Raw genomic sequence first — 14965 nt, forward strand, 5'->3', positions numbered from 1 at the left:
ACTGACGTCAGCACGCGGAGGCGGCGTCTAAGTACTCCGACGACGTCATCACGGCGCCGACGACGGACGCAGAGCCGCAGACAACGCCTACCGACACGCAAGGGTACTGCTACGCAAACATTTCTGGATCCAGTCTGACGCCTGGGGATATTCTAAGGTAAGGAATCTATCACTAACGTGTCTCTTTCAGATAGCCGCGTACACGCCGATAGACCTGATGCAGGTCGCAATAGAAGAAATTGCGAGACATACACACTGATAGACCCGATGCAGATCGCAATAGAGGTCAATGGGAGACATACACACCGATAGAGCCGATGCAGGTCTCAAGAGAAGTCAATGCAAGACACACACACACCAATAGACCCGATGCAGGCTGCAATAGAAGTCAATGTGAGACATCCACACCAATAGACCTGATGCAGGTCGCAATAGAAGTCAAAGTGAGAAAAACACACGGATAGACCTGATGCAGGTCTCAATAGAAGTCAATGCGAGACACACACACACCGATTGACTTCTATTGCAGCCTGCATTGGGTCTATCGGTGTGGATGTCTCACATTGACTTCTATTGCAGCCTGCATTGGGTCTATGTGAGACATCCACACCGACAGACCTGATGCAGGTCGCAATAGAAGTAAAAGTGAGAAAAGCACACAGATAGTCCAGATGCAGGTCGCAATAGAAGTCAATGTGAGACATCCACACCGATAGACCTGATGCAGGTCGCAATAGAAGTCAAAGTGAGAAAAACACACAGATAGACAAGATGCAGGTCGCAATAGAAGTCAATGTGAGACATCCACACCGATAGACCTGATGCAGGTCGCAGTAGAAGTCAAAGTGAGAAAAACACACTGAAAGACCTGATGCAGGTCGCAAAAGAAGTCAATGTGAGAAATACACACCAATAGACCCGATGCAGGTCGCAATAGAAGTCAATGTGAGAAATACATTCTCCCGATTATTTTTTTTAAATATCCCACTTTCCTCTTCAAAATTGTTGGCATGTATGCTTAAGGCCTCTGGGACCTGGAGCCTCTGTACCTTCTGCACCAATGGATCTACAGCCCTGACCCGGACCTTAAAACAGATGCACGTAAAATCAAGAGCAAGCATGCGTTTCTCTTCACTGATGAACTAAAACATATCTAGAAAAGGTACTTCTCAAAGCACTTGCATTTCGCAAGAGCAGCTCATTGAGTCCTAGTTGTTCCTAATATTCTCGGAATTGCAGTCTGTATTTATTTTTCCAATGGATCATGGATTTGTGTCTATAAAAATCGCAGAATGTAAAAATGTAGACCTGGAAACTTAAGAGCCCCAATGCCTATTTGGAAGATACCATCATCTACAATAGTCCAGCTGAGTTTAGGGATGAGGTCAGCGCAGAGGAACTAGGGCCTAGACTGCCATCACTCACAGTGAAGTATGGTAAGGTGAAATATCTTTTTCGCTCAGTTTGATATTCATTAAACAAAGTAGACTGCAGGATCTTCCACACCTCATTGGCAAAAGCATATGTCGAGAGTGAGCCGAAAGGGGCAAGGGTCAAGCGTGTAGTATCACAAAATGTATCTTATCCACACTCTATTTATACGTTGCAATTAACTAATAGATATTCATTTATCTGCATGCGCCCTATTTGGACAATTAAATATTTTTAATACATTTCCTTGGAATGACCGCAGTATTCACCGAGCCCAAATGGAAATCCTTCGAATCGGTGTATTTATTTTCAACAACGGTATGAGGGATTGGAATGTATAATTTTTTTAATAATTGTAATATTGCTGTTGTATGATGTCTTTCTGATGAACTAATGTCTGAGATATTCTAAATGATTTACAAACCTGAACTTAGACAGCCTACATTTTTTATTAATTATTTTGTTTTCATTATGAACCTACTAACAAAGTACACTGCATATGGGACCATACACGTACGGTTCGGTTCGGCGCATTGGGCAACAAATACAAATCAAGGTTCTATTAGTATACCCGGATATACCCGTCATGAGCTCCGTGGAGCAGGGCAACCTTCACAAAGTCCACTTATACACTTTAGTAATTACATATATCATGGTATAGAAAAAAAATCTCTGTGTACATATATGTTATTACTGCAACGAGACAGGGTCCGTAGAAATTCTCAAGGGTCCCTAAATGGCTTTAGGTCGTGACCGCAGGACTTGTAATTCAACATTGAAATTCTGCCATTTCATAGCAGTTGGCAGCATCTGTGTGCCAGTCCTTCACGCCAGGCAACGTCTCCGCATCAAAGTGAGAAGTCACCTTTGGCCGGTAGTGATTACTGCAGTTATTTTTGTGATAGGGTTTGGAAGCAGTTTGACATACCCCAGCAACATACATTCAGGGGAGTACTCATGGCGGTTGAACAATCTGACCAATGGCATTGGACGTCTCTGCCCAGTAGGTTCTTATCAGTGGGCATTCCCAGGCCAAATGGAACATTCCCGCTGGCTCAGTAGAACAGCGAAACCAGTAGGTTAGGGAGCTGGAGTGAACTGTTTAAAGGTGCAAAACATTCTGGTAATAAACTTAACCCCTCCCACGCTGGTGATGGAACCGCTCCGTCACCAGCCACGGACGCACTGTGCTGATGACGGAGCGGTTCCGTCACGGCCCGCTCGGCGCGCCTGCGCAGATTTCGCGCCTGCGCTGGATGTTCTGTTGAGCGAGCGGGGCCGTGACGGAACCGCTCCGTCATCAGCACAGTGCACCCGAGGCTCGTGACGGAGTGGTTCCGTCACAAGCAAGGGAGCGCCGCGCGGCCCCCCACCCCCCTAGCGCTGCGGCGGAATTGCCACCGCAGCAAAGGGGTTAAAGTGCAGAAGCATATGTCTGTGATTTATGGAAATACGTTTTGTTTCTTAGAAACAGTACTGCCAGCGTCACAGAGGTCCTTTCCAATATTGCCATCCAATTTGCCTAACGAGGTAGTGTTGTCAGTATACAATCTGTACAACTTGGCAATTCATCACTGTTGTCTGTGTCTGAGGCTGTAAGAAGTTGAGTGAACAGGGACATTCAGGTGGTTCTGTGGGGAATGTTGACAACAGCTAAAAAATGGAATGGCGTATCCTGCAGTTTGTGAAAACAGGGCATTTACCTCTGTTTACCTTAAACTGGTCAAGGGACAAAAACTCCTTTCTTTATATAGTTAGCCCACCTGCTTTATACATGCTGTCTCTGGCTTTGAATTCACTCATCGGTGTGATGGTGGGGTTATTAGCTAGTTTTAACGCAGGGGAGTACAGGTTAACTAGGTTCTCTCCTCTGGCCATGAACCAGTTTGAGTAACATGTGCAGTTCACTCTGTATATACTGAGCCGAGGTCTAGGTGGAGTTCTGGTAATCACTATGCCCAGGCCACTCATTTCTCCTTGGCTTTGCTCAACGTGGATACGGAGGTCGGTGCATTTATAGCTGTACTAGTAGGAGGCGTAATGAGACTGCGCAGTGTGGTAGTAACATTCCAGGTCTGAAATGGAGAAACCTCCCACTCATGGCAGGGTAAAGTAGTCCCACTTCAGTGTGGGGTTCACACCTCAACCTCCCAACCCTCCCTACCCCCAAGATCAGTTTTATTAACATTGAGCGTACGATACTGTAGACGATCTTGTTAACTGGGATTGGTATGTTATAAATAAATATAAAACTTTGGTAAGTACGGCCGTTTTAATTAATGCAACTTTCAGCCAATGACAATGGAAGGGTCATCCATCTATAAACTTTGTTTGTAAAGTTGGCCACAGCAGGGCCATAGATTTGGAAGATCAGTGTGTGTATGTCTGGGGAGACTAGTATACCTAGGTACTTAACTGGCCCCAGAATCCATTTGAGCGGATAATCCAGGGTAACCATTATACTGACATCATTAAGAGGCATTATTTCTGATTTTTCATAATTAATCTGCAACCCCAGAACCCACCATACCCAACCACCTCTCCAAGAACGGGAGGGAGGTTGACCTCTGGCTATTTGACAAACATCATCATGTCATCTGCATACATCAAAAGTAGTATGTGATTCTATAGTAGTGTGAATCCCTCTGTCAGAATGCTCAGTCCTCCGCCAGAGGGCTTGGTCGTCAAGACGAAGAGGAGTGGGGAGAGGGGGCAACCCTGCCTTTGGATCAGGAAAGGTTTGGACATATCACCGTTTATGTGAACAGGGGCAGATGGGTTGTTATACAGTAACCGTACCAGATTCGCAATGTTATTGGTGATTCCAATACACTGTAGGACTGCAAATTGGAATGGCCAGTCCAAGGAGTCAAATGGTCGCTCGGCGTCCAGGAAGACTGCAGCGCCTTCCAAGTATGGTTTGATACGGTGTACTAGGGTGAATAATGTTCTGAAATTGTTAAATGTTGCCCTTCCTGGGATAAATCCTGACTGCTCTGGTGTGACACGGGCTTTCAGAGGGCGTTTAATAGGTTGGCTAATGGAGATTTCACAAACAGTTCCATCCATAAGCAGGACTCTGTGTCTGAAATCAATATTTATTTTTTATTTTTAGGAGGGTGGCAACACCACTTTAGTAAGAGCTATACGAGGTGAAGTATCTGCTTGTGCCCGAAGACGAGGCTAAGAAAAAGCCCGAGCTCACAGGCAGATGAGTCTCCTACAGCATTACAATCTCCACCTAATGACGTACAAAGTAATACAGGATCATTTGTTAATTATTTATGGTTACCCAACCCACATACTTTCTAGGTGAGTAATTTAAGGTCACATATAACTTAGTATAAAATCAATAATAATGGAGAAGATGGAAACATGGTTATGCTTGTCATGCTCCTAGTGCACCCTCAATTGGTGATAATATGAACATTAACAATTCCAGTGAAAGTCCAGAAACAAAAGTAAACAATAAAAGTAGGTTGGGGGAAGTGTCGGACTGGCCAACCCAGCTCCCAGTGACGGATCAGTAGGAGTGATGGGCTATCTGAGTCAAGTGATTCAATTTGACCTGCAATACAGCCATTAGGCTATTCGCTCACGCCCCTCCGGCCGCAAGTAACTCCTTATTCCCCCCCTTATCCTCCCTCCATGATTCTTTGATTTAATTGATGTAACCTGTAACTCGCTGATCCTCATGTAAAGCGCTCTGATACCTCCGGGTCTAGCCAGCGCTATATAAAACTTTTCAAATAAATTAATAAGTTAATGGCCAAACGATCTACAGGATGAGCAGTTCTCATGGTTAATCATTATTTGGGCAAGTGACCAAGTTTGGAGAAGTGATCCAGTTGATTTGTGCTTTTTCGTCTTGAGAATGTATTTTGCAAGCTACATTGCCTCTTTTGGGATCTGGCAAATGGTGGATCAATACTCCTTCTGGACTCAAAGGCATGCAGAATATAGAATTGCATATGTGATGTCAATCTCTTTACTTCAGTGTAAGATCATCTGGTCTCCTGCACTGCAGCTGTAAAATCTTGGTATAGCAATATTTTTTAACCTTGATACTTCAGGGGTTCTTCTCGCTGTCTAACCGCAGGGCAGTATGCCTGTTGCTGTGGTTTCTGATGTGCACTATTATTAGATGAGCAGGTGCTCCAAGAGGTGGTTTTGGGCCCAGCAACCAATGTGCACGCTCAACGATTAGGAGGTCTGAAAACGTGGGTCTGCGCAGTTGGTAGTTTTTTTACAAAGATTTCTGGCTTGCCCATGTTCGAGGACTCAGGAAGGCACAGTACACAGACATTGTTTCTCCTCAAACGTCCTTCCAAATCTTCACTTTTGGAGCTAACTTTGGTGAGCTCTGCTTCCAATCCCAGTACAGTATTCTTTAGCACTGGGTTCGTGGTTCAATGTAAAAATTCTATGTTCTGTGTCGGTAATGCGGTTTCCTTGCTTATCTAGGCAGTCTTACACCTTGTCCATGTGATTCATGAGATGGTTGACCTTTGAAGCTGGTCTTCATATCGAGAATGATTATTTTAATGTCTTGATCTCGGCTGTCAGCACCATAACCTATGCGTGGGAAGGGGGTGGGGGTATTTATTTGGAGCTAATCTTCTTTACTGTTACTCCACTGCCTTGGTCAAAACTGAGTTTCCCCTGTTTTGAGTCAGACTTGCCTATTTCGTGTGCCCTGAGGAGTGCTAGGTGAGAGAAGTTGCATGCACAGTTGAGATACTCAGGGGCGAGCTACTGGCTGGCTCAGAGTTCAGTGCCCATGGTGGTGACGACCGCCACTTCAACCAACTATCAGGGCGTGCCACCCACAATAGACAGGGCCTCTGGAGCAAGTCAGCGCAACATAGATGACCGGGGCTGGGGGAATATAAGTTGTGGCGGCAATATGCTGTGAAAAGGGTGTCTGTTGGTCTTCCTTTATTGCTTGAGAAGCTACTGATCTCATTCCACAGGGCCCAGCGCTGGTATGCCACAATATCTGTCAGCCTCCTTGAGTGGCGGGTCTGCACAAAGGTCAGAGGCACACAGCAATGCCAGCCTCACATATCTGGGCTGGCTGCACCGCGCAGGCCCCAGCATCTGGCCCAGCGCAGCCAAGCAACTCCACCAGGCTGCGACAAGGCCAGGACCCTCGCTGCAGCAACGCAGCGCAGAATGATCGCTCCTCAGTACACCTCCAACAAGCAGTATGCAGGTCGATCAGAAAAAGTGTACAGGGGAATCATATTTTGCAGTTCAGGAGAGTTCCAGTGTGTGTAATGGGAGTTAGGAGTTCAGAGCGCAACAGTTATATGGCCTTCTTGGTCGGCTATTGGCCACGCCCCTCTCAACAGCCTACAAACGTAATAGCTCTATTAGCACTATGCTCAAAAAAGGGCAGTACTAAAACTGTTGATGTATTTTTGGGGGGGAAGACCAGCTCTGTTTAAGTTTTAATTATTTGATTTGATATAAGTTACAAAAATAAGATACAAGGGAATATATATGTACTTTAATACCCACGTTATATTATTCCCATGACCATTTGTCTAAAAAACACTAAAACAATGTATAAATAAAAATTAGCCTCCAAGTTAAATGGTTGTCGTTTCTGAGTGACAATCCACTTATGCACATTTTCTAATTGTGACTAGGTTCTGCAATAGAATTCTCTGGCAGGGTCTGCAGGTTATCTCTATGCTGCTCATGTAAATTCTTTTTTCTATTGCACTTCCCTAGACAAAGTTTGCACAGTTTCATTTTACATGCCATATCAAGGAGGATTCATGGTATCAACTTCCTCATGAGGGGGAATAGGATAGCATCAAAATGGATCGGAGGACAGGCTCCAGCCTAGAATGTCTGTGTGTCCAGTAGCACAAACCCTGAGAAACCCTGCCAATGGAACACTCCGTTACACGCTTTTGTCAAACTCCCCAGCAGCGGCTCAACTGGGAATAGGCGCCCCTTCTGAATTATGCAAAATCCAGTACCTTTCTGTGCACTGGAGATTTTTATCAGCATCATTTTCTTGTGCAGATTTGATTCCTGTGTGAGATTGCAGATTTTCCCAGGAGGGAAAATCGAATGCTGAAATTATTCTGTTTAGGTAATACAGCCTATGTCCAAGTTTGAAGGCCTTCCAAACAGAATAACACCTGGGTGCATAAAAACAAATGTGGCAGGTGGTTTCTCACGTACCTCGGTTTTCGCCCTTGCTGGCCACCTCTGAGGCCGTTGTAAGGTCCCACATCTGGATGCTGCCGTTGGCGTGGCCAGTGAATAGGTAGCGCCTGGCCCTTGAACCAATGCGGCTTGAGCCTTCGCACTCGTGGACCGTGAATGATGTGATGGGGGTACCATCCACAGAACGCACCTCGCAGATCCTACAAGTAAACCAGATGAAATGTCAGTAAGGAGTCTACATCTGAATTCACATCAACGTTATGGCACAGTTGCATGATCCTCACATCAATGTTATGGCGCAGTGACATGCCACAAGAGTGAAGTGACAGCACTGCAGCGGGGAAACAGGACAGGCAATGAAAAGCACATGGGAAAAGAAAAGTAAGGTTGGTAAAAGCTGTTAAGTATTAGAAATAAAAATTAATCCAGGAAGACAAATCACAATCAATGGCAAAAGTTGTAGGATAACCTACAGATTTACATAAATGCAGGTAAAACACACAAATAGTAATTTTGGGGGCATCCAGTCTAATAAATGCCTACAAACCATGTATTTTATTTTAAGAGTACAAATTAGTATGCACACAATAGTCAGGATTCGAACTAAACAACATAGAACCTAAACAAGATTTATAAATACCAAATTGACAACCCTAAGCTGACTAAAATCAGTCCAGATGAAAAATCCAATGACGTAATGCCAGCTTGATGAAAACCGGTCGAGACCAAAAAACGAAAGTTATTGAAATGTAAAACGAGTTTAATCGTTCAGGAAAAGTGCACTGTCGAAATGGAGGCCAAAATAAATACACAAAACGAGAAATAACTAAATTACATTACAAAAAAAGTATACAGAGTTGTTGTGGTCTTTGTCAAAATTTCTACAGCGAACTAAGGGTGTGAAAAGAGGAACAGAGGATGACAATCAAGCAAAAAGTTAAGCAGAAACAGAGAAAAGGAGATATGGCTGGAGAGAAGAAGGGAATGATAAGGGGGGCTATCAAATCAATCCTGCAGTAACTCTGTAAATGACAATAAAGAAAACAAGCATTGGAAATGCAATAGGGCTCGCATTAGGAAAGTTTGAGCTCTTGGTCTTAAAATTGAATTTTTTTTATTGATGTGTTATTTTTTAAAATAGCTAAATGAATAGCTTTGTCATTTACAATGCCAATAGTTATAACTTTTGCAAATACCTATAGCATTTGTAATGCAACATGTTTTGTATTTACGTGACTTAGATGTATTGATATTACAAACAACAATGGCTTTTAATTTTTTAAAATAATTAATACTTAAATAATTTATTTAATTTGTAATGGCAATAGCTTAAACTTTTGTAAATAACTTTTGTGAAGATTATGTTCAGTGTTTTTTATAGTGACGAAAATCCAAGAACAGAAGTGAAATATTAAATTTTTTTTGTGATTTGTAATAAAGCATGAAAGCTTGAAAACAGCTTGAAACATTGAAAGAACATATTTGAACCAATGATGCTGTGGTTGCACTGAGTGATGCTGTGGTTGCGCTGAGTGGTGTGTGCATCGGTGGAGCTTAGTGGGTGCATTGGTGGAGCTGTGTGGTGGGTGCATTGGTGGAGCTTAGTTGGAGCATCGGTGGAGCTGTGTGGTGGGTGCATCGGTGGAGCTGTGTGGTGGGTGTCTCGGCGGAGCTGCATGGTGGGTGCATCGGTGGAGCTGGGTGGTGGGTGCATCGGTGGATCTGTGTGGTGGGTGCATCTGTGGATCTGTGTGGTGGGTGCATCGGTGGAGCTGGGTGGTGGGTGCATCTGTGGATCTGTGTGGTGGGTGCATCGGTGGAGCTGTGTGGTGGGTGCTTCGGTGGAGCTGTGTGGTGGGTGCATCTGTGGAGCTATGTGGTGGGTGCATCTGTGGAGCTGTGTGGTGGGTGCCTCGGTGGAGCTGTGTGGTGGGTGCCTCGGTGGAGCTATGTGGTGGGTGCCTCGGTGGAGCTGTGTGGTGGGTGCCTCGTGGAGCTGTATGGTGGGTGCATCGGTGGAGCTGTGTGGTGGGTGCATCGGTGGAGCTGTGTGGTGGGTGCATCGGTGGAGCTGTGTGGTGGGTGCATCGGTGGAGTGAGGAGAAGGGAGAGTGAGGAGAGGGGAGGGGGAGGGGAGAGAGGGGAGGGGCGAGTGAGGGGAGGGGCGAGTGAGGGGAGGGGGGAGTGGAGAATGGTGAGAGGAGAGAGAGGGGAGAGTGAGGAGAGGGAGGGTAGAGGGAGGGGTGAAAGGGGGAGAGTGATGAGAGAGGGGGAGAGGATAGAGGGAGGAGAGTGGAGAGAGAGGAGAGGTGAGAAAGGGGAGAGAGTGAGTATAGAGAGGTGGGAGTATGGAGAGTGGGAGGAGATGAGAGTCAGGAGAGAGGGGAGAGGTGAGGAATGAGGGAAGAGTGTGAGGGTAGAGAGGGAGAGGGGAGAAAGGGGAGAGAGTGAGGGGTGAGTGAGAAGAGAGGGAGGAGGGGAGGTTGAGGAGAGAAGGAAGATGGGAGGGGTGAGAGTTATTTTTCCCTTTTCAAAAAGCCTTAAAAAAACCACTCTCAACCTTTTTTCTTTGCACCTTTCTAAAAACCAGGACAGGCGTAAGTATTTCCTTTGTTTTGGTTCCCTGGGCAGAAGTACAAAATGCTGCAGCAGCCGGTCGAAATCTGTAGGCCTGGTCACCTTACCATCTTATCGACTTCAGCAGCATAAAATACCATGAAGGCACATGTTTTGTATTTGATTTCAAACCTTAATTTAAAAAAAAAATCACACACTACAGGACGCATTCGTACACTGTAAAGAAGCGCTTCAAAGAAGCTTTTGTGATAGTGTGACTTTCTTCAATTAATTGTTGAAAAGGGCTGGTAGGAGCGGACCGTCGAATCTGCCTTCGTTTTAAAGGACTTGTTGCGTAGGTGAGCGGAGGGGCATGAAGATGTTGTTTGTGTTTGTGTTAGTGACTGAGCATGGTTACTCTAAGCTTTGCGTCCAAGCAGTATATAAAAAATGAAAAAATATATTTGAAGTGTGTAACGAAAAGAAAGGATGTATCGATAAAAAAACGGTGATTCTGTGATTGTTTGACATTCTAAAGAAAAGATGTACATCTTGAAAATTGTAGAGCGTAAGACACTGAGACAAAGTAGGCAATATCGAGCAATTCCATGTTTGTGCTAGCAATTCCGATGAAGGGGTGATAGTAAATTGATTGTCCCCAAAAACATATAAATAAAGAAAGTTATGTAAGTACTGCCAGAATTAGTTAGGGAAAACAGAGGAGAGAGACAATCAACTAGTGTAGAGTGTAATGTTTGAAACACGTAACAAAATTACTATAAAAAAAACATTTCTAAAAATTACCGTTGTGTGTGAGTAACAATTAATGTTGTTTTTAAAATATAAAAGAACTATGAGATCGGCTTTAAATAGTAACCAAATGCAAATCGTAAAAAATGCGGAGATGAGGCCATCATAATGTCTTACAAATATTGACCCTGCAAACAATATTTAAGATCTTTTGTTAACAAAAGTACTGTCTTTTCCTTAAGGTTCTCTTTTATTGGAGTTACGCATAAAAGTGATTCAGGTTAGAGGGGAAACAACAACTTAGGAGGATGTCTCCATGTGGCTTGTGCTTGGCTGGGGCCTCAGGCATGTTTACTGGTAACACGTGAAATGTTCGGTGCATATTTATTTGTAACGTTTCATGGTGTGTTACAATGGATGTCCCACGTTATTGTTGTGTCTGCAAACGCGTATTAATGGTCAGTAGCCAGAAAAGAAAACAAGTGTCTAGAAACAAACAAATGTAGCCGTGCCTGGGCAGTGAAAGGGGAGGAGGGAGGAGAAATGCGAGTCACGGCAACAGCCTTTGATGTGCTGGCCGGCTGTTCAGTGAATAATTAAGGGAGGAGAAATGCCGGCTGGGGGAAGCTTGAGATGCCTGGTGGCTTTATTGTGCACGCGCTTTTTGCCAATGCGCTTGCGCATTGAGCTTTTTTTCTCGGGCACTGCAACAAATCGCCGAGATGGATAAGCTCTGTTTAAGCTACAATATAGCTCGCCAGCTATGCGCATGCGCATCAGCAGGCGAGCCCTAATAAAAATCACTGCAGGGAGAAATGCTACTCAAGGTACCTAAGAGGAATTATGACAGGTTCAGCAGGTGGTGGGTTGTTCTAGGGTCAGAGTAAAGAGTCTCAGCCTCAATAAAAAAATTAAAAAAAATTGTTTTTGATGTGCCCTCGCAATTCACTGCACAGCATTCTATTGCTTTGTAGCGAGGTTAGCGATATATGACGCAGTTACACACAGTATATATGACGCAGTTACACACAGTATGCATACACAAACATACAAGGAAATGGGTAGGCTTGGAGCACAGTAGGATCCAGCACAAGGGTCACAGAGGATTGGTGAGACCTTTTACTGTTTGAGGGCAATCAAAAAGATGATTAGGCAGGATCAACCACAGAAAAAACAAGCATTTACAATGCAATGGTTTCGCCTTTGGAAAAGTTAGAGCTATTGGCATTGTAAATGACAACATTTGTATTTATGTGTTGGTTTTGAAAACAGATAAATAAATGGCATTGTCATTTACATTGCCATTAGCTTAATCTCTGCAGTCACTTTGCAGTCACTCTGCACTCCCTAGCACTCCCTAGCAGTCACTCTGCACTCCCTAGCACTCCCTAGCAGTCACTCTGCAGTCACTCTGCACTCCCTATGCACTCCCTAGCAGTCACTCTGCAGTCACTCTGCAGTCACTCTGCACTCCCTATGCACTCCCTAGCAGTCACTCTGCAGTCACTCTGCACTCCCTAGCACTCCCTAGCAGTCACTCTGCAGTCACTCTGCACTCCCTAGCAGTCACTTTGCAGTCACTCTGCACTCCTTAGCACTCCCTAGCACTCCCTAGTCACTCTGCAGTCCCTAGCACTCCCTAGTCACTATGCAGTCCCTAGCACTCCCTAGTCACTCTGCACTCCCTAGTCTCTCTACTCTGCGCACTCTCTACTCTGCGCACTCTCTACTCTGCGCACTCTCTACTCTGCGCACTCTCTACTCTGCGCACTCTCTACTCTGCGCACTCTCTACTCTCTCTACTCTGCACACTCACTTTGCACTCTGCACTCACACTCTGCACTCTCTACTCTGCACTCCCTAGTCACTCTGCACTCTCTACTCTGCACTCCCTAGTCACTCTGCACACCCTACTCTGCACACCCTACTCTGCACACCCTACTCTGCACACCCTACTCTGCACTCCCTACTCTGCACTCCCTACTCTGCACTCCCTACTCTGCACTCCCTACTCTGCACTCCCTACTCTGCACTCCCTACTCTGCACTCCCTACTCTGCACTCCCTACTCTGCACTCCCTACTCTGCACTCCCTACTCTGCACTCCCTACTCTGCACTCCCTACTCTGTTCTTTTTCTACTAATTCGACCTCTAATCAGGTACAGCATCCTGTGGAGTGTGCTACTTGGCCCAATATTGCGGTCACAGCACTTCTGTCCCCTTGTTGGAGTATTTCATTCGCTTTCGGCTCAAGGTCAGACTACGAAAATGGCCCAGCAGCAATTCGATCTACAGAAGTATGCTACATTAAAGAGTACACTTCTGCACATTAACAATACTTGAAATGATGCATATTTCACATGCGCCGCAGTGCGCGCCCATTCTCACCTGCCTAACTTTCTTCCATTCGGAAGGAACAGTGCATTTGAAGCAAAGCCTGGAGTTAACCTTGGCAGCACACAGACCTGTCTCATCCGCCCTGCCCTTCTCCCATCCTGGTGCATTGTTTCTACAATATCTCTCTCTTTTTTTTTAATACTGTGCTGCGCAGCAACACAAGGAACAAAAAAAAATACCCAGAAAGACGGCTTAACCTTCACCCCTGTCTTTTTTCACTACTGTGTGAATTAAGCTGCTTACAGCGGGCTTGCAGTTTGCATCAGCCTTCCAACAATGAGCGATGGTTTCAGGGGTGTCCAATACGCAGCTCAAAAAGGGGGTGGGGGCTCTCTTTTGGAACACGGATCGCAATTAAAAATGTTTATATGCTTGACCTGTGGGTATGCTTACAAACAAAAGTTAAAAGGATGGGTTTTGATGTTTTTCAGAGACGATTAGCATAATGCTGTAATTAGGGTTCCCGGCAGCTGTATCCCCTCAGCTATTATACTGACTAAACCTATTTATCTGGGGCGTTCTGCCGCGCTGGCTGAGCGCGCGGGTTTTGCCAGTCGACTGGATGAATAGACACACGCCGTGTTCTTGTTCGCGATCTATCGCCATATGCCTGTCTTTTACAGTTCTTTGGTGCATGGTCTTCAAGAAGTGGATAATTAGCTAAATGAATTAATTGATACTCACACTTGTAATTAGAAAACTGTTACATGCCGCGGTCCTCGTTGGGACTACTTCAGCTTCTGAGGGGCTGATATTAAAATACTGTAACATCATTAAGAACGCGCAGTGTTGCCGGCCGTGCGGCCCTTTTCCCTCAGTGGCAAAAAACAACCGTGCGTATTGTAAACAAGTCATTGCGAGAGAAAGCCACGCAGCATACTGTTACTTCGATGCCATGTCTCGGGAGGGGGGCGGGGCTTCGAGGGCATGCAGTCGGATAAAATTCAGAGCGGATGGATGACCTTAACAATTAGTGCATATTTTTGTTTTTCTTCATTTGTCAGTACAATTCACAAACAGACGGAGACAATTTTGCTAACATTTCTTTCTTTCTTATGCACGGCCGTGTAATGTTTTAAGTTGATGAGTTAAACACTCCTCGAATGAGTGACACGGCGGTACACGATTTGAGGAGCCTAGATGAAGATTGGCGCTCCAAACACCCTAAACATTTAAATACAATAATCTTTCCGTGGTGTACGGCACAGAACATGGCGAAGGTTGACAGTCAGAAAGTCCTGACCATGGTTTAACAAGCACTCACCTGGGCTTCCTCCGGCGGCCGTGGTCGGCATGGAATGACAAAAACAAACCCAGAAGAAGAAAAAAAACGAAACTCCGCCCACCGCCGCGATGACGACATCGCAGAGGCGGAGAGCGAAAAAATCGCGGGAACGCCCCCGAATCTGGTCCGGCCTTGACGGACAGATCCGGCTCCCAATGGCTAGCCTCCATTCATGGAGCTAGCCAATGGGAGCCGGGGGACGTTCCTGAAGCCCATATTGTAAACAATAGATTTCGCCTGCGCCGAAAAGCTGCGCAGAGCGCAGCCTTCGGCAGGCGAAACCTAAAAAGGAGGGATAGACCTGGCTTTCAGGATGCTGCTGGTACACAAAAGTTCAGATAACATTCTGCAAAGGATTCA

At 45.3% G+C, this 14965-nt stretch overlaps 1 protein-coding gene across 1 annotated transcript in view; it reads right to left on the reverse strand.

Annotated features, from left to right (window-relative positions):
- SHKBP1 (SH3KBP1 binding protein 1) overlaps window positions 1–14965 on the reverse strand; it is a 306095-nt gene that overhangs the window by 37584 nt on the left and 253546 nt on the right. Inside the window, exon 16 of the mRNA XM_078660638.1 lies at window positions 7633–7817. Coding sequence (XP_078516764.1) covers window positions 7633–7817 — 185 coding nt within the window. The remainder of the gene's footprint in view (window positions 1–7632; window positions 7818–14965) is intronic.

Source organism: Lissotriton helveticus, chromosome 9, assembly GCF_964261635.1.
Source record: "Lissotriton helveticus chromosome 9, aLisHel1.1, whole genome shotgun sequence".
NCBI classification, from domain to species: Eukaryota; Metazoa; Chordata; class Amphibia; order Caudata; family Salamandridae; genus Lissotriton; species Lissotriton helveticus.